Source organism: Syngnathus floridae, chromosome 15 (genome assembly GCF_059516105.1).
Source record: "Syngnathus floridae isolate MCC-2025c chromosome 15, RoL_Sflo_1.0, whole genome shotgun sequence".
NCBI lineage: Eukaryota > Metazoa > Chordata > Actinopteri > Syngnathiformes > Syngnathidae > Syngnathus > Syngnathus floridae.
The window spans coordinates 10,205,870-10,224,257 of record NC_142427.1 but is presented as its reverse complement, the minus strand read 5'-3'; the positions used below and the strand labels follow the sequence as shown (position 1 = coordinate 10,224,257).

Genomic DNA, 18,388 nt, shown 5'->3' with positions numbered 1-18,388 from the left:
AAAACAAAAAATGCTTTTCCTGCAGCTGCTCTCACATATTGGCAGGCATGTTTTCCTAGATCTTTTAAGGACATCATTTATACTTCACAAGAACGACTCGAACGTGTCTTGCCCTGCCTTGTTTTTTGGCTTCATCTGCTTAAGCGTGACACACCAAGTGTGACCGCATTTAACTGGAGATTAAAAATGTACAAACAGAAGAACGTAAGAGAGAAGACAGATGGAAAAATATCATTGGTGATGTGTGTGCGTGACCTTATGACCTTGAGCGTTGTCCTCCCCCATGAAGCTTCCACCTGTGAAGAGCTCTGGGGCTAAAAAAAGAAACACGGTTACTGTATAGAAAAGTTTCAAAACAGTGATTTGACGCCGTGGTTTGCACTTGGGGTCCGAGTAACAAATGTGCTTTATTGACAAGTCCGGATGGAAATGATGTCACATGTAAACACGTTTTGCGTAAGGTCACTTGAATGTCAGCGGACGGGAGCCAAAGGAAGTTAGCGCAATGAATTCAGATTTTTTTTTTTTCCCTTTGCACATAACGTACATGAAGGCAATGTCAAATGCTACAGACAGACAAGTGGAGGTGATGAATTATTTTTCGATTCATCTGCTGAGACAAAATGGAGCTTTTTCCCTCTCCACAGTGGACACAAAAGTACGCGTTCAGCCACCAGTGCTCAGCAAAAACTTATCAGCATGGCGAGCAGTCTGTATTTTCTCTGTCAAGCGCAACGAGACTCCGCTGCGTGAGTATCTGGGTCGAATTTTTTGTGCATTATTAATTTTGGAGGGCATTTCAAAAGGCTTCAAAACAACAACACACAAGTCTTTCGCAGTTGGGGCAGAGGGGGGGGGGGTCAATTTGAGAGCTGATGGGTGTGACCGGGCACTGGTTGCCGAAAGGCACTTTCTCTCAACTTGGAGTTTGTCAGACTGGCGTGAACCTTCTCCGATCAGCCGGAGAAAGGACAAGATTACAATCCCCAGAAAGCGAGAGCAGCGTCTAATATCGCAAAGAAAACACGTGGCGGCTCTATGAAGGCAGCCATGCAAAATTCTGACATAGTTATGACAATAAATAGAAATAAAAAAAAAACTAATCAAACACCGGAGATGGATTCCACAAGTGACGTCTGCGATTTTCTGGGCCTTGCAGATAACTGGAGCCTAGCCTCGGATTGGTCGCCAGTCCATTCAAGGCATTCACATTTCCAAATAATTTTGAGTCTTTGATAAAACTGAGATTCAAACCCGGATCCCTTGACTGTGGGGCAGCCGTATGAACCACCAGGACACCGTGCCGCCACAATAATCCAACTGTCCGCTCAACACCCCTGATTGGTCGCCATCGGAGGTGGGTAGTGGTTCTTACATTTCTGACTTGTGCTTGAGTATTTTTGTTCCAACTTTGATTCTATTCCATTGAGCGCAGTCGCAGTCATCACTCACCGACTACTCCAGGATTTTCAAGTCACTATTTGAAGGCCAGCTTTTGACTGACTGGAGTCATGTGATTGTAAAGTAGCAGCACTCTTAGTGGTAGTCCCATTTGTGTCTCCTTTACCCACCTCTGGTCCCTAAAACGTGTTTTTGAAATCCGGGAGGAAGTCAAACGAACCCAAAAGAGAGATTCCGATCCAGATGGCTCCACCTCAGTGAGGCCGCTGCGTAAAGCGCGAGGCTGCCGTGCACTGAGAGAATGTCGTCTTCTCAAATCAAATATTCCAACGAGTAAAAGCGCGCTGCCCTCTCAGGACGGATGGCCGGCTTTTGTAGGTTCCGCCTTCAACCTCGCGGAGAAGCTTTGGCCCCGCCTCCTTCCCCATAAGGACTTAACGGAGGGAAGGCTGGGGCTGTTGGGGGTCGGGCCTGTAGAGCTGCTGCAATCGCACCGGCCGCCCGTTGGCCGGCCAGCCCCCGGGCAGCTGTCCGATCACCCTGAGGCCCACCGGGTGGAGGGGGGCGCCGGAGCCCAGGATAGGCCCCGGCGGCTGGGGATCGGGCGGGGGAGTCCTGGCCTGCTGCGCCGAGGCCTGCTGCGGCGGGGCCTGCTGCGGCGGGGCCGAGAGCACGGGCGAAACGGGAGAAACGGGGTAATGCGGCAGCAGGATGGCTGGCGTCAGGCCGTAGCGTACCTGAAAGACCCGCAGAGGTCCCTGCGCCAGGTAGCCGTTGGGCCGCGGCAGCTCCGCAGCGTCCGCCTTGGCCTCCTCAGCCGCTTTAGAGAGCCTGTCATCGACGGCGCGCTTCTTGCTCAAGTCCTGCATCTTCTCCGCCTGCACTCGGCGGGTGTGGTAAGTCCTCCTGGAGCGCTGGAAGGAGTCCAAGAAGTCCTCCAGGCTCAGGTTGCCCTCCATGAACTTGTCCAGTAGCTCCTGTCACGACAAAAATCAAACATGGAAAGTATGAGGATAAAAGAGCAAACCCCGCCATCCAGTCAAAATGGAACAATCCCTTTTTCTCCCACGAGGGGAAGTCCCATCCATCAGAAATAGCGCCCGGAGGAAAAAAAGAATTTAATAAGTGCGGAGGATGTTTACGTGTGAACTTTGGCCCACATTGTCAGCTGGAATAATTGGCCAAGCGCAACTCATCGGCGCGGCAACTGTTGCTTTTGGCAACGTATAAAAGCCGAGCGCTTCCCGCCCAAACGGGTTTCGTATCCGTCCGTTTGTATTTGCAAATGCAGCTTTAAAAATCTCACGCCGCCGAGACCGCACCAGATGATGGGAGATGATCACATCCGCCGCGTCAGCTCCGGATAGAAAAATTGGCAGAAAATGGAGAAAAGCAGCAGAGAGAACAATGCCTTGGTTGTTGCTTGGCCATTATTGATCGGCGCTTGGCGGGGTGGGGGAGGAAGCATATGGTGCCTGCGCATCGGTTGTCCAAAAAAAAAAAAAAGCCTCGGTTGATTTGTTTGGTTTTACCTCTGAGTTCTCCTCGGCGCGCGTCACCTCTTCTTGCAGGAGGTTCTGGGCGCTCTGCAGGCTGTGCTTCTGGACTCGGGCTCCTGCAAGTGAAAATGAGATTCAAGTGAAACTTGGCTCACAATAAAACGAGATCCCACGTTTGAATGAGAAGATTCACAGCGGAGGCGGGATTTGCGTTATTAGACTCCATTACAGTGACCTTTTGTTGCACTCCAACTCCCCCTCCCCCTTCCCGACCCCCCGGTCGGCAATGAACCCAATGTGACCCGCGGGACGTCACGGCACTCCTTTGAGCGACGGGAGCCGCCTCGCTGTCAGCGCGGTCATGCACGTTCATGCCAAACAAGCCGGGAGCGGTCGCGTAGCGATGAGTCTCCATCAGCTCGTTCTCCGCTGTACATTTTTAGACGGGGAATTATTTACGGCGCCCGTCAAGCTGTTCAAAACAAACGGGGGATGGGCGCTATGTAACGCGCTATGGGCGAGGCCGCTAGCGCGCGCGGTGTCACATCGCCGTTCTTTCCTGCCGCTGTCACCGGCTTCCTGTTGCTGCACCAGACTTTGGGATCAAAATAGGAGAGGGAGAGGAAGGGGCCGTGTACCCCGTTGGAGATAGCAAACCATTTGCGACATCTTGAATTGTTAGCCGTCACGCCAGAGCGTGCAACACTGTTGCAAAGTCCCAAACAATGGACACAAGTCAAAGGAATTCTTGCTTTTCAAGGGAGGACGACCCAAAAAGAAAAAAAAGGACACGTCTGTTCTTAGTCAACGGAGTGTGTGATGACGGTTCCTAACAAATCACGGCCTCTGGAGATGCGCCGACGGGCGTTTAGATCTTTTGCTGTGTTAGCTTTGTGCTAACCTAATTGCGTCGCATCGAGCCGATTAAAGGAGATTAGACGGAGAAGCGCAAACAACGTGCTGTCTTATTGTCAAGATTTGGAGGACGTCATCCGGTGCCCGCCTGTCAAAAGCCGAAGCGGGCCCCCGTGGATTCCTCGACAAGCGTGTGTGTGGAGTTGGGAGGGCTTCCAACTGACATTTGGTATGCTCCATTTGGTTCCCACGAGTAAACTCCGGAGGCACGCCGAGGCTTTTTTGTCGAGCGATTGACAAACTCAGACTCAGGCTGATGAGAGACTTCCAGTTCTGCCAAAGGCGCAGTCGGGTTGTCACAGTCGGGTCCGTGTGAACACATTTCATTCATCTCATGCAGCGGCGCACACAAACAAGTGACAAACACATGGCAACTCCCAGCGTCACTATTTCTCTGGACTCACTCACCGAGCTGACTCTGTTTTTCCCAGCACGTGGTCGCCAGGTTGGACAGCTGCCGGTATTTCTCGGCCAACTGGATTCTGCCGTTATTGAGGCGGGGCCTCCGGGCCAGACTTTCGTCGGCCAGGCTGCGGTTGGACGCCATCATCATCTCCCTGTCCACTTGGAGCTCCTGAAACTGGAAGGTGTGACCTTGTTTACAGGTTGGATTGAGCGTGGTAAATAAATGCTATTCTAGCCAGCAAAAGCGAGAACTTCATTTATGCAAAGCCGGATTTTCTCTCCTGAGGCTTGCAGCCCATCTATTGGCGCGTCGCATAATTAACGCTTTGGGCAATTACGTAACAGCGCAGTCGGTTTTCAATACAGTAACAAAAAAAAAAGGGAAGTGGCAATGATTCATTATCGTGAATCATAACAAGCGAGTCACTTTGCATAATGCTTCTGTGTCGGGATAAATGAAACAAGCCACTTGTTCAGATCAAGCGGAAATTGTCGGATGAGTTGCAAACTGAACCAAACAATGTCGCTGGAATCTTCCTCGCCACCCGGTGTCAAATCTCGCGTCCTTTTCGTAAGAAAGCGCAAGACTTAACAAACAAGCGACGCTTTTGCTAAGTAAAGGCAGCATGTTGGTGTCAATTAGAAACACATCCCCAGAGATAATAAAGATGCTAGAAGAAGCATCATCCCCTTTTGCAGGTTATACCCAGGGACACTGGTAACTTGGGAGCTGCAAACAAAATTGAGTGCATGATGGAGACTATGTTCAAGAGGAGCCCCGGACACCCGTCAGGTCACCAGAAAGCAGCATGTGCCGCAATGCGCGCGCAACTTCGTTGTCAAACTGCACGATTGTGATTAACCGCGTTGAGCCGCAAAGCTGCGCGTTCGCTCTGATCCAAACAAGGAGGATCTAAAAAGCTCCAACACCGCGTGTTACATCGGCATGGCTGCGAAGCATCCAGACGAGACACAAAAACGATTAACAACTGTTTTAGTCGGAATGGGATGAGGTTCCATGGGCACTTCGGGGTCATGTCCGAAGGGGACACATGCAGCTCCGAAACTTGGTATTTCTGTCGAAACTGAACGTATTGATGGTTTGAAACAAAGCCGAATTGTATAATAGAGAACAAAACGCATGATTTAAAAGGTCTGGTGGAATTATTGAACAGGGAATTGGAGAAATAAGGAGTCGATAATATGAGGAGACATTTTAAAGGGGGGTTTGCATTAAGCCACAAAGACGTGGGAAGCGTTGTCCAGCAGCATGTGTGTGTGCGGGTAGTCCAGGTGAAGGTAATTTTTAATGGTCAATTGATAAATACATCAATTTGACTCATCTTAGAAAATACTTAATTTGGTTCAAATGTAATTTTGAAAAAAAAAAATCGACCGCTCGCCACGCAGACAATCGACGAAGCATGTAAAGCCGATTTGCTGCAATTAAAGATCCAATAGGATACATTCTGTCATTTGATTAAACGATAACCCCAAAATAAAACAAAATGTAGATAATATTACAGGAGACACTTTGAGGGGGTGGGGGAGCTGGCTGCTAGCGATATGTTGTACCCACCTTCTCATTGAGTCCAATGATTTGCTCCATTTTGTCGTCGCTTTGTAAAAGCTCCCTCAGCTCGCCAGTGCTGAGAGCCCTGTAGCCGTCGGGGCAAGCGGTAGGATCCATTTCGGGGAGTTTTTAGTCCTTCAAAATGGACAGACGACAGCTTGAGGAAGGCAGAAAGTGTCTTTACGCGGCCGGCTCACATCTCCGCTGCTGCTGGAGGCTCACGTTGGAATGTGAACGCGACGCCGCAAACAACATGCCAGCTACGCCAAGCTAGCACCTGTGCGCCGTGCCGATCCACTTCCGGTTAGCTCCCGACAAAGTAAAACCAAAATTAGAAGATTTGACCTCTAAAATAAAAGCTCAACTTAGTTTGTAACTACCATCTTTCATATCAATTTGAGGATAAAACCAAAAATGTGTACGTTGGCAAAAGTTTCATAACTCCAGCAACAGCATTTTTTTTTTATCGTGAACTAGAAGACAAAGTGAAAGCGGTTTGCTTAATTCCACAATTTAACTCACTTTTCTTTATGAAAGCTCTAAAAACAATGTGTGCGTCTCTTTGTTTTACTTTGTATTAAAAAACACTTCACTATGTTTAGTCTTGACCCAAATTTCTCTTGCTTGAGTTGCATTTTTCTCTCGAAATGTCATTTCTGGCTTCAGGACGGCGACATTTGATAATACCACAAAACCACCACCCTCATCCATTAAAGCTCTCAAGCTCAAGTGAAGAAGTGAGAGATATTATGATTTTGTGGTTAGCATTTTCTTTTTCAGCTGTACCGCTCTCGCCATGTGTAATAAAAGCACCTCGAGGCGAGCAGTTCACATTTTTGAAGACAACTTCGAGCCCGGATGAGGGGAACGGAGTTGCATTTTTTATTATTGATCAACATCTGATGTTTAACCATGACCAACTTGTATACAACATTTTAAAAAATAAGAGATAACCTTCAGGCTAGCAGCAAACGTTGGCAGACGTTAGCGTCTTTGTGACGCTAACAGCGTTGCATCAGCTCACGCTCGAACAAAAAAAAAAAAAGCCTCGTCTTAGTTAGGCCTCATTTAAAAAAAATGAACTTTGGTCTCCATACACATCAGTCCCCGCCCCAAACGGAGACTCAATTGATATCGTCGTAGTCCTGGTTACCGTTTTCGACATCGTCATAGTCGTCCGTGGCATCTTCCGCCAGCTTCGGTACATCCTCGTACGATGGAACCAAAGTAAACGCTTCTTGGTGTTCCTCCTCCACTTCCACGTAGTCCAGCTGATTATTAGAGATCTGGTCATAGTCCTGAGAGTTGTTTGTGTCCAAAATCTGCCTTTGCTTAAGAGGGTCGGCCATGTCAAGCTCGTGCTCAACTTCGGCACCCTCTGTAATGTTCTCATAGCTTTGGGCCTCTAAAAAACATAAGAACATAAGAACTCTGCAAGATCATCATGATATTTACTGAAACAATCATTTCACCTGCCAACAGGAACTGGGTGCGAGGAGGTAATGGCGGAGTAGTCTTCTTCCCTTCTTGGTATGTGCTCACTCTGAGACAAAAAAAAAGACAAAGTTGCTTTCTAAGCCATTTCAAGCAATGTGACCTTATGGGGTTAAAACTCAAAACCTAAAAACAGTTCATGATTACGTATTTGGATTACTTGTTTTTGGAGTCTTTGTGGTATCGGTAGTTCACTGTGAAAATAAAAAAAGCAAGAATTAAGAACACGGTATTTAAAATAATAAAGGATAGATTGCAAATGATGTTACTGATTTTCTTCCTTACAAAAACATTGTTGATATTGAGAGTTAATCAGACCCTCGAGTTGAGAAATAAAACTCCACGGCTGCTTCTTGTTTAAGGGAGAAAAAGCGAGCAGAAAAGTGCCGTGTCACGACATCTGAAAATGGGCATGAAAGTTTAGCTTGGAAGGCGAGAGCGTGCTTGGATGTTGCACCAGAATTCCTGGGAGGAAAAAAAAAAACCTCCAGCTGAGGTTTGTGTTGTTTTTTTTACACTAACCGGGTCATGTTTTTGGTTGGGTTCGCCACACTACGGATTACACACAATCCTACTCAGATTAGTTTGATGCTACAATTATTATTAGAATTCCAAAATACTCATTATGTCTAACACTGACAACATCTCAATCTCATTAACGATGACACCAAAAAAAAACAACCAACCGTTACAGCACATGTGGATGAAGAACCAAATGATGCTTATGAGCAAGCAGGAAGCGATCATCACAGGGATCAACACCTTCAAAAAGTAATTCAGATCCATTGGTAATTGCAAAAAGACACATCAGAGTTGCTGCTGCTGCTGCTTTGGGGTGTACCATTGCCAACTTCCTCTTTCTGACAAATAGACAGAGCAGACAAGTAACCAAATGCGGTGTCTCTTGGGACTTGTGACTAAGCCAAGTTCCTTCCCTGGAAAGTAGCACCAAAGGCAATGTTTTTGTGCATTAGTTGATAAATATGCACACAAGTCCACATATGCCAATACATGATTCCCATTATCTGCATCCTTCTGAGTTTGCAGCTTCCTTTCACGATGACATGCTGTAGATAAAAGAAAACAGAGTTTGACATATTTGACAGGTTTTGCGGTTATTCGTTGAAAATAATGACGTCATATCCTGTCTGACGATTATTCTTGTAAACTACTTTTTATTTTATAAATAGGCGGATGAGACTCTCAGACAGCTCTCCTATAGAGCATTTAATTATGACCACTTGAGGGCAGATAGAAAGGTTGCTCTCAGTATGGCCTGGCAGTCAATCATATTTAAATTCTAAAACCCTAACCCTAACCCTTTTGAACGTGAAAGAAGCTAAAACTTTTCACGCAGGTGCGCTTAACGAGGGTCACTTGGAAAACATATTGGAACGCGGCCCCTTGAGGACTGGAGGTCGACAGCCCTGGTTTAAGTGAAAAGTGCCACACCCGCCCTCACCCCCACTTTCTGATTGGCTGTTTGATCTGTGACGTCACTCGGACACTCCATGAGGTACGCCGCCATTTTCAAGTGTACCTAATAACAGGCCAGTTGCACTCTTTTGTACTTACCCAAGGCGCGCGGAACGAACCACTGAACGGATGAGAATGACTCGAAGGGAAAGCGGTGTGACCGCTGAGCTCGCCCCGTTTGGCGAGTGGCTCCGTCGCTGCGTTCGAACACCTCAGATGTTTGCACGAATCTTTTGAGTGATTCTGTTCAGAACTGGAATGCACATCACTCCAGCTCCGGTCCTGGAGGTGCATCCGAGTCCAAATCATTTAGAACTCTAATTCATAACAATTGATCGTGTTTTAGCTGCTTCTCAGTGCAATTCATGTGAATGACATAATTTGTTAACATTTGGACTTTCAAGCATTTTTTGACGTCTTGCACGTCCATATTTTGTAGGTGGTTGGGGTCTCTAGAGTGTTTGGCGGATGTGGTGACTTGACTTGACTTGGAAGCCAATGCACGCACTTCACAGCTAATGTCGAATCAAGTCGACACGCAAAGAAGAGCGGCCGGACCATTGAAGGTAACACGCTGTAACTTTGTTAAATACAAGAATATAAGAGGTTAATTTTATATGTAATAAAAACTTGTGTGGTGCATACAAATATTTTTTTTTTTAGGAAATTTCTAATTCTGCGCAGCATATTTTATTTCACAGGTAATGCAGTTTCAAATTGGATGAGTGATGTGTGCAATCTAGAATGCTTACGAATACTTTAATCAATATATATCTGTCAAACAAAATACACATTTTTGCTCCTCTTGTAGTTTTTTTTTGTTATTTTTGCTAAATAACCAGAATGAGAAGACTTTACTGCACTTTTGCTTTAAGGCACATGACCGCAAGCTTTTCGAGTTTTGGCCAACCACATCCTGAAGGTGCACAAGTGCATTGTTCAGGGCCAACAACAAAGTATCACAAGGGCAGTGTGTGAATAAGTGCTACTTTGCAGGTATGCTGGGAAATTCCAGCGTGCAGTGTGTGGTTGGAGGTGTTGCGTCGCTGGCCTTGCTCAGTCTGCTGGGTCTGCTGTGTCTGAGATGCAAGACCAAGTCCAGTAAGTACTAAGAACCAGCGGTTGGGTGGGATCCATCATCCATCATCTTAGAACGGCTTTTCCGATCTGTCCTGGGCCGCTTTGGTTTTCCATATTTATCAAGAGAATGATTTTGTGTTAAAGACAAATTTGGTTGGACTTAAACGGCATATTTTCACAATTTTAAATAATGTTTGTATTTTAAATTAATTGATTGTATTTGTTTGCTTTTTGGGCGACTGGCTTGAAAACTTAAAAGAGTTTTTGTGACAAAGCGCACTAAAACCCATATCGCCTGTTTCGATATTTCCACAGAGATACACGAAGAAGCTGAAATATACAACCCCCACACGTTGTGAGTAACAAACTTATTTTGTGACAAACGTTTGATCTGCGTTTGGCACATTGTGACATTTCTTCATCTATCGACAGCCAGCGTGAAGGAAGCAGATTTGCCGTGATGCGATCCAAAACGGGTAAGTCATCTATGCATCCATCACATATGCTCATCAAGAATTTTTTTCTATTTATTCTACTTTATATTTCTATTTTTTTAACAATTTATTTTTTTAACAATTTATTTTGTATTTTTCAGTCACCAAAGCCAATCAAATGACCCCCTCCATCAAGTATGTTTATTATTTTTTTTTTAACATGAAATTAAAAGCAAAATGTCAGACACGATCACCTTATTTAAATTATATTTTCCAGTGAGGACATTTATCCAGGTGAGTTTTGCACAATTTGCACGACTGTATTTCTGTCTCCCAATCGACAAGAAAAGTATTTTCTCCGAACCTCTTACTGCTCACAGCTACATATTCCGTAGCTGGATCTCCAACCGGGTATTGGGAACATATTTATGTGTAAGTATTTCAATCTCATGGACAATCTAGCGCAACAACTTCAGCAGAGATTATTTTGCCTTTGCAGAGAACCGCTCCCCGTTACAGTGTATGAAAATGAACCCATGAGGATCAAAGGTGGGCTCTCGAAAGTTACTGAATCAATTAATTGCCTTTTTTGAGCGACTAACATCATGTCGTCTCCAGATTGCGACGCCGCTGCGGCTCATTACGCAAACTACGCTGGCGGGTCGCCAGCAAACGACGGTACGGGACGTTACGGTTACATTTGAAAGTCGAGGTGTTGCGTTTAACCAAAGTGCCGTGTCGCCTCACCACGCAGACGCCGACGATTATGAAAACTCTGCGTTCCTGGCGCACAATGCGCGCAAGCTGGAGAATGGTAAGCAGAAGACTCAATGCATCCACGCTCCTTCACTTTTAAGCGTCCTCTTTTTGTGTGGACCAGATAATTGGTATGAGAATGAAAAAGCAGGCTCACAGGGACGTGGACACTTTCCCACATTTGGTGAACCCAGGCTGCCTCCGGATGATGTGGGAAGAACATCACGTGGAAATTAACGAATTTCATTGAATGGCTCTTAATTATTTATCGATGGTACACAGAAAAGCGATTTTATCCATCCATGAATCCAACATTGTAATTTTGTATGTTTTTATTATTTAAATATATTAGAGTGCTAATTAAAAGCATGACAAGTGTTTGTTTCTTTTTTTGAAACGGATTTGCAGATTTTGGGTCGGGCTGAATTTTTTTCATGTAATTGCATCTCGGATCGATCTGAGCATTTTTAAATCGTAGTTTAGAAGCAACACAAGAGCAGCGCGAAGGTTTTAGGGACATTTATTCACTAGAAGAGAAGGGCTGTGATGTTACAAGGTCGACAAACGCCACACGAACCGTTTGTTAATATCTCTCTCAATCAGTAGCCATGCTGTGACTGGACTAGTTAGCGGGGGAATGAGCGACACCCGCTTTTCTCAAGTGGTGAGGTGAGGTCACCTTTCAACCACAGCAAAATCAAATTCCATCTTGTCAATCCATCTACTCGAATGATCAATAAGGCAGAAGGTCTACAAATCCAGATGGATTTGCGATTTGTTTTTTTTACTCCTTAGGGTTTGTTTTTCGCATGGTTGCATGGATTAACTAACACCAGTCTGGTTTTAGTAGCTACTCACCTCTCAGCATACACACATTCACACGCTCTCTCTCACGCACACGTGCAAACACGTCAGTAGGTCAACGGGAAGGAAGTTTAGACGTTGCTCAAAGCATCTACTCCGGGGAGAACTTTGCCTGCAAAAGCACAAAGAAGAATTGATCAATTATGGTGGGGAGACAAAAATGCAATATTTACATTTAGATTTTTCTGTGTCATTTCCATGATGCTTTGAGTGCTCCCCTCACCTTCCAGAAGTTCCAGGCTGGCTCCGCCTCCTGTGCTCACGTGGCTGACCTTGTCCTCAGTGTTCCACTTGGCACAGCAGGTGGCAGTGTCGCCCCCACCTGGACATTGACATGATTGTTTTCCAAATGTTGCATTGTCAAGACCATTGCAAAATCCGGCACGGCTTCTTACCGATGATTGTGACGCAGCCCGACTTGGTGACCTCCACCACCTTGTCCATCAGGTTCTTGGTGCCCTTGGCAAAGTTGTCCCACTCAAACACACCCACCGGGCCGTTCCACACGATCTGCTTGGCTCGGCCCACCGCCTCGCCGTACGCCTTGGAGCTCTCGGGACCGCAGTCCAAACCCTGCAGGGGGAGGGAGGGGGCGAGGTTATGCTAGCGTAAGAAAAAGTCAGGGCTAGCTGGAAAGGGGACTCGGCTAGCTTTTACCATCCAGCCGGCGGGGATGCCAGCGGCGACGGTGGCGACGCCCGTGGTAGCCTTCTCATCAAACTTGTCAGCGGTGACAAAGTCGACGGGCAGCGTGATCTTGACGCTGTTCTTCTCGGCCTTGGCCATCAGGTCCTTGACAATGCCTGCGCCCTCCTCGTCGTACAGGGAGTTGCCGATCTGAGAAGAAGCATGCCAAAATGATCAATTGGCATCGCTAGCCGAGACCCAAATGAGGACAAGCGCTATCGAAAGTGAGAGATGGAAGAATGTTCTTGAGCGAGTGCTTTATCACACTTCTGCCACAAAGACCCAAATTCACATAAAGAAGTTGAAATCAGTTTTCTGGCTGAGCAAATAATGGTCCAGAAATGAAACAGTTTGCAGAGTTCACATTGCGATGTGAACAAAGCACAACGCTGACTTATATCCACTTGGCGTTATTGTGAAAGAAGGCCACGGCTTTGTTACGTAACTGCCGAGCTGTGCAAAATGTCCTGGTCTGGTAGTTTTGGGGTCAAGACCAAGTTCATCAAGAGGTCCTTTGAAGCGGTTGTGTGAGCTAGCATATATGGGTATCATTGTCATTTCTGGTTGCATATCCTTTATTTATTTATTTTAAGGGATCAGAAAAAGTCTGCCGATGAGAAAATTATTTCATTTCACTGTGCCTCACCTCCATGTTGTTGAGCACTTTGAGGAAGGTGAAGGCCATGCCGCCACCAATGATCATCTCGTCCACCTTATCCAGCATGTTGTTGATCAACTGGATCTTATCTTTCACCTTTGCCCTTTGGAAAAAAAGAAAAAAAAAACTGATAAAAGACCGAAGCCTTACAAATGTAGGACACACCGATAGCAAAATCAATAACGCCGACGTCAGAACGGTCACGTGCTCATCTCACCCTCCGAGGATGGCCAGGAAAGGCCTCTGAGGTTTCTCCAGAGCCATGGCGAAGTAGTCCAGCTCCTTCTTCATCAAGAAGCCGGCCGCTTTCTGGGGCAGGTTGACGCCCACCATGGAGCTGGAAGGGAGAAGGCCGCAGCGAGTTACGTCCCCGTCCTCATCCCCAAATGTCCAACGTGGGCAGGCAGGGGGGCTCACCTGTGGGCTCTGTGAGCCGTGCCAAAGGCGTCGTTGATGTAAACATCTCCCAGTTTGGACAGAGACGCCCGGAAGGTGTCAATCTGCTCCTGGGATGCCTTTGTCTGTCACGTTTAATATAAAAAAGGAAAGAAAAAAAATCATTATGTGAGTGTAACGAAAATCGGAATATTAGATGGACTGTTTCTGTTACGATTTGGGGAAAAGTCTGAATTTTATGAAGACTAAAGTAGCAACACTGTAATCACATAAAAAAAGGACACTTTGTGTGTAACTCGTATGCAAATGTCTGTGTGGTGGAAATTAATCCCGGCAAGGCCGCATACCAAGCAGGCCTCGTAGGACAGGAAAAGCAACAGTGACCTTCAGCACAAATGTCAGCAGGCTGCAGAAGCAGCCCTGATCTTTGATCCCACCATTGGATTTATTCACAAGCGTGTGTGTGTGTGTGTATTCCTTGGGGGTGGGGGGGCTCGACCTTGTTTCCAGAGGAGTCCTTGCCCTTTCCCTCCTCAGCCACGTGGAAGCGGAGGTTCTCCAGCAGGATGACGGAGCCGGCGGCGGGGTTGGCGCAGGCGGCCTCCACCTCGGCGCCGACGCAATCCTTCAGGAAGGTCACGTCCCTGCGCACAGCAGCATATTTTCAAAGGCCTTTCATTTGTGACACCAGCTTGTCACTCACGGATATGCGCTTACTTTCCCAGCAGGGACTTGAGCTCAGTGGCGACGGGCTCCAGCGAGTACTTCTCCGGCACGAAGTTCCCGTCGGGGCGGCCCAGGTGACTCATGAGAACCACCGACTTGGCGCCGTTATCCAGGCAGTGCTTGATGCTGGGAACGGCGGCCTTGATCCTAAAACAAGATTACAAAGGTCATGACCTCTCTCCATAAAAAAAACAACTGGGCAGGGTGCAAAGTTTACCTCTGGTTGTTGGTGATGTGCTTGTCCTTCATGGGAACATTGAAGTCAACCCTGAAAGAATGATGATGAAAAAAAAATGGATCATATACCAAAGCTAAAACAGCAACAAAGGAACAATTGGGTATATGAATATGTACCTATATATGACAAGAAAGTAGTTTGGAATTTCATTGGTGGGATAAAACCCAAAGGGAAAGGTCAATTCATTCTTGACTCAAAACAACTGTTGCTTCTAAAATGGTCCACTGGAGGGCGCACCACTGAAATGACCTCAGTCAGAGTGGCTGTGATGCAGCAGCAGCCGCCCAAGACAACATGCTGCATAACGTCCCTCCTCCCCACCTGAAGCTCCATAAGCCCACACTGGCCTGTGCACAATGCCGGACAGTACTGTAAAAGCATTGTCTCGTCTGGAAGCACAATGCTCAGCTTTTCGTTGGCATTTTTGGCAGCCCGAGGCGAGCGTCTGATGATCCGCAGCCTTCCCAACGCAGCACTTTTGATAGTGGCAGGTAGCCATGTCATTGTTAGCTTCTGATCCGGCCTAACAAATGGGCAGACGTTAGCTCATTTCAGGGGCAGATTCTTGGGCTCTCTATAGGCGGTTGCCATAGCGACAGCCCACCTCGCCACATTCGCATTCAGTCTGACGTTTTTTGGGTGAAACGCTCGCACGACAGGCCGGGGCAAGTCCTGGGCGTGATACGACGAGCGCTAATGTGCTGCTAAGACGTATCAAAAAGTCTTGCTTGTGGTGAACCCTGACCTATGCCGACTGGACCCTCTGACATTTCCACAGTGGTGGGTGTCAGGTTCAAGTCCAATGCTAAGACGCAGCCTTAAAAAATTCATTATTGATAGGAAGTCCAGCATCCAGGCCAGATCAGTTCCAAAAGTGCAATTCACAAAAAGACATGCATTTAAGTTTATTTGGGTGATAAGGTGGTGATTTCAATTTTGGACAAGTCCAAGATTTGCAACAACATTGATTTGACTGCATTGGTAATTATGTAAAAGCAGTTTTAACTTGTATTCAGGGATTATCACCTATAGTGTTAGAATATAAAACCATGCATTCTGAAAGGTCCACAGTTCATTTAGAAGACAAAGAATGAGATTTTGCATTTTTTTTCCCACTTGTTCACACTGTTGGCCTACTCATGAGTCATATATTCTTGCTGTCTTTTTTTTTTATAGATTTAATGCCATTTTTTTGCTCATATTTAGCATACCCAAAACTCTAATCACCTAAATCACGCCACGCTACAATTATATAGATTGATTTGTGCCTGTACATGATTGAGACATTTAAGGAGAACACATAAGGATACGTTTTTCATTTGCAAATTTGCATTATTCGAGGGGTTTGTTGCATTTCAACGAAATTTGCAGCAATATTGATAATACGGCAGTGGCACTTGACGTCACTATAAAACGTGACAAAATTCACTTCCGGTGTCGTCAATATGGACCCTCACGCCCCTCTCGTTATATAGTTACACAGAAATGATAGTTATAAAAGCTATCATTGAACTAGCTGTTATAATGGTTATAAAAATACGAATAAATACGGACGCGTTAGCTATGGTAAGCTAATCGCCACTTGACTTCCCATGAAGCGCTCACCTCATGATGACTCTCTTCCCCTTGACGTTCACCTTATCCAGGGTGAGCTTGTTTGACAGAGACATTTTGTCGTCTTTCTGCTTGTTCGTCACGTCGCTTGCGTCGCCTCCGCTTCGGTGGCTTCGATGGCTGTTCGGTGGATGGTGGCTCCCGAATGACAGAGATGACCTTAACAGCAAGCTGGGATAAGGAGGTTGGGACAAGACACGCCCACCTGAAGGTGATTGGCTGATGTGAGAAAGGCGAGCTCTTGCGTTTCATTGGCTAGCCTTGGTGTCAATTATCCTACGTCACGTCCTGTCAAAAATTTAGCCGACTTCCAAATATAAGTTAATATAAATATTTTGGTACTTTTAGTCCAAGGATTAAAGAAGATTGACGAATATTAAATGCAAGTACACTATCACAGTTATTAAAATTGGGACTTTTCCAACAAATATTTAAGTGAGCATACATATTGCAAAAACAGAGCAAAACAGTCTTAAAATGAGATTGTCTATACATTCAACATCAAACTATCATTTATCATAACTAACAGTACCAAACAAACCTTACTCCTAATAGAAAATGAAATTCTTGCTCAAATTATTGTTACTGAAAAGCATCAGTGTGTGTTTATCTTTTGTAATACGCAAACATACAGTTGTACTCAGTGCTTAAAGGGGAAGAAACCCAAATCAGATCTAGAATCACATTTAATTTATTTTGACAATAATGAAACACACTCAGGCAGGTATTTACTACTCAGCTGTACAGTCGAAAGATTTCTGTTTGGATCTCAACCATGGCTGCTTGTTTTTCTTTTACTCATCAGCCTCCCTCCATGGTTGGGGCTTGATCTTCCCAACGGGGGACAGATTCCAAGTGATGCCTGTCTGAGTCACCACCTGTAAGGGAAAAGGGGGAAAACAAGGTTTGATTTTGGATTAATGATGTCAAGTTGCTATCAAAAGGAGAGCTACACTTACGTATGACCACACAGCGGTGCAGAAGGCGAAGCCGCCGAGCAATACGCCGGTGCCATACTTTGAGTGGAAGTCCTGCGGAGCGGTGGATCCGTGTCTCACTTGGCGTGCTGCTTGACCTGGAAGACGACAGTCATGGACCATGTTTCATCTTTATATTAACTGTGAAATTAGTTTTGTTGAGACGACGCGGTTCCGATTGCAGTTCCCAAATAGAGTCCATCTTCACAGTAAATCGTGACGCAATCATCAACAACAACATTGCAAACTGGCTGCAAAAGTGAAGCTCTTGGAACTCATCTCAAAACATAACTGGAAGCATTAGCTTGCGTGTTAGCCTGCTAACCGGGGTGACCCATTGGAGACGCGACTCCAGACTCGCAGACAAGTAATAGCTAAAGATATTTTTTGAGTACATACATATATAAATATTCCATAACAAGTCGTCTTACCGCTGATGTTGACGACGGCTTTGGTGAATCTATACATGTCGACGAGTCTGGCTTAGGTAGGTGGAAGATACCCTTGAACAGCGCAAGTGCAAATATGGCCGTTTTGCAGCCAAAGAGCGGAAGTGACGTTTCATTGTCCCGGCGCATGCGCACTGGATAAATATAGCAAGAGAAAATGTGCTATTTTACGTTTCTGTAGCTTTTAAACGACAAAATAGCAATAATTATAACTTAAATATCATGTTGAAAGAACTTTAAATCATACCAGAATTGATTAATAAATAAAAGCAGTGTATTGCTCCGTCGGTTGTCAGTGTCAGGATGGCCGAGTGGTCTAAGGCGCCAGACTCAAGGACTAAACTCCTTCCGAAGGACGGGAATTCTGGTCTCCGAATGGAGGCGTGGGTTCGAATCCCACTTCTGACACAAACTTTTGATGTTCTTTCAAGTATATAAATAGCTATGGCTCACTCAGATTAAACTTCTTATTTGAGTTTAAATGCATTTTTTTTTTCAGTGTAATAACGTTACAATCGCTTGTCTTTAAATAAATGTAACTGTCCTGGTTTTACATTTTGCATCATCTCAATAGCACATACTGGTAAACTGTGTTTAAGATCATTTAATTGTGGATTTTTTTTTTCTTCAGTGAAATGTTTGCATGAACTGCCATTTAAGTACTTATGTAGATTATAATTCTTCAAATACAGTGATTATTTTTGTGATATACCACAAGGCAACACTCCAATAAAACAAAACAAGAA

At 45.5% G+C, this 18,388-nt stretch overlaps 5 protein-coding genes and 1 non-coding gene across 9 annotated transcripts; 2 read left to right on the top strand and 4 right to left on the bottom strand.

The window, feature by feature from the left end:
• Nucleotides 1–375: 375 nt before the first annotated feature.
• Nucleotides 376–6,104, bottom strand: vps37d (VPS37D subunit of ESCRT-I). Its single transcript, XM_088397944.1, has 4 exons — nucleotides 5,800–6,104; nucleotides 4,224–4,395; nucleotides 2,934–3,016; nucleotides 376–2,378 (listed from the first exon to the last, which is right to left on the bottom strand). Exons 1-4 carry the CDS (start codon nucleotides 5,908–5,910, stop codon nucleotides 1,836–1,838), a joined length of 909 nt encoding a protein of 302 aa, XP_088254070.1. The 5' UTR covers nucleotides 5,911–6,104; the 3' UTR covers nucleotides 376–1,835.
• A 516-nt stretch (nucleotides 6,105–6,620) lies between these two features.
• scimp (SLP adaptor and CSK interacting membrane protein) lies at nucleotides 6,621–11,386 on the bottom strand. 2 transcript variants are annotated; one of them, XM_088397950.1, is made up of 5 exons: nucleotides 8,129–11,386; nucleotides 7,974–8,049; nucleotides 7,448–7,481; nucleotides 7,266–7,336; nucleotides 6,621–7,198 (listed from the first exon to the last, which is right to left on the bottom strand). In XM_088397950.1, the coding sequence occupies exons 1-5, from the start codon at nucleotides 8,129–8,131 to the stop codon at nucleotides 6,918–6,920; spliced, it is 465 nt and encodes a 154-aa protein (XP_088254076.1). In that variant the 5' UTR covers nucleotides 8,132–11,386; the 3' UTR covers nucleotides 6,621–6,917. The 2 variants fall into 2 exon arrangements, with proteins under 2 accessions (XP_088254076.1, XP_088254075.1); XM_088397949.1 differs by having other exon boundaries at nucleotides 7,974–11,386.
• LOC148386597 (uncharacterized) lies at nucleotides 8,837–11,402 on the top strand. 3 transcript variants are annotated; one of them, XM_088397947.1, is made up of 11 exons: nucleotides 8,849–9,329; nucleotides 9,760–9,864; nucleotides 10,159–10,198; nucleotides 10,276–10,319; nucleotides 10,439–10,472; nucleotides 10,555–10,571; nucleotides 10,658–10,709; nucleotides 10,777–10,826; nucleotides 10,896–10,955; nucleotides 11,032–11,091; nucleotides 11,158–11,402. In XM_088397947.1, the coding sequence occupies exons 2-11, from the start codon at nucleotides 9,762–9,764 to the stop codon at nucleotides 11,268–11,270; spliced, it is 573 nt and encodes a 190-aa protein (XP_088254073.1). In that variant the 5' UTR covers nucleotides 8,849–9,329; nucleotides 9,760–9,761; the 3' UTR covers nucleotides 11,271–11,402. The 3 variants fall into 3 exon arrangements, with proteins under 3 accessions (XP_088254074.1, XP_088254072.1, XP_088254073.1); XM_088397946.1 differs by having other exon boundaries at nucleotides 8,841–9,329; nucleotides 11,032–11,402; XM_088397948.1 differs by lacking the exon at nucleotides 10,658–10,709 and having other exon boundaries at nucleotides 8,837–9,329; nucleotides 10,797–10,826; nucleotides 11,032–11,402.
• Nucleotides 11,403–11,537: 135 nt separating this feature from the next.
• On the bottom strand, nucleotides 11,538–16,391 carry pgk1 (phosphoglycerate kinase 1). The gene is made up of 11 exons (XM_088397945.1): nucleotides 16,208–16,391; nucleotides 14,582–14,632; nucleotides 14,356–14,511; nucleotides 14,138–14,282; nucleotides 13,660–13,763; nucleotides 13,460–13,579; nucleotides 13,231–13,345; nucleotides 12,555–12,734; nucleotides 12,293–12,470; nucleotides 12,121–12,219; nucleotides 11,538–12,009 (listed from the first exon to the last, which is right to left on the bottom strand). Exons 1-11 carry the CDS (start codon nucleotides 16,270–16,272, stop codon nucleotides 11,969–11,971), a joined length of 1,254 nt encoding a protein of 417 aa, XP_088254071.1. The 5' UTR covers nucleotides 16,273–16,391; the 3' UTR covers nucleotides 11,538–11,968.
• Nucleotides 16,392–16,891: 500 nt separating this feature from the next.
• cox7b (cytochrome c oxidase subunit 7B) lies at nucleotides 16,892–17,784 on the bottom strand. The gene is made up of 3 exons (XM_088397951.1): nucleotides 17,625–17,784; nucleotides 17,176–17,291; nucleotides 16,892–17,094 (listed from the first exon to the last, which is right to left on the bottom strand). Exons 1-3 carry the CDS (start codon nucleotides 17,659–17,661, stop codon nucleotides 17,011–17,013), a joined length of 237 nt encoding a protein of 78 aa, XP_088254077.1. The 5' UTR covers nucleotides 17,662–17,784; the 3' UTR covers nucleotides 16,892–17,010.
• A 155-nt stretch (nucleotides 17,785–17,939) lies between these two features.
• Nucleotides 17,940–18,050, top strand: trnal-caa (transfer RNA leucine (anticodon CAA)). Its single transcript has 2 exons — nucleotides 17,940–17,977; nucleotides 18,005–18,050. It is a non-coding gene; the product is annotated as a tRNA-Leu (tRNA).
• Nucleotides 18,051–18,388: the final 338 nt, after the last annotated feature.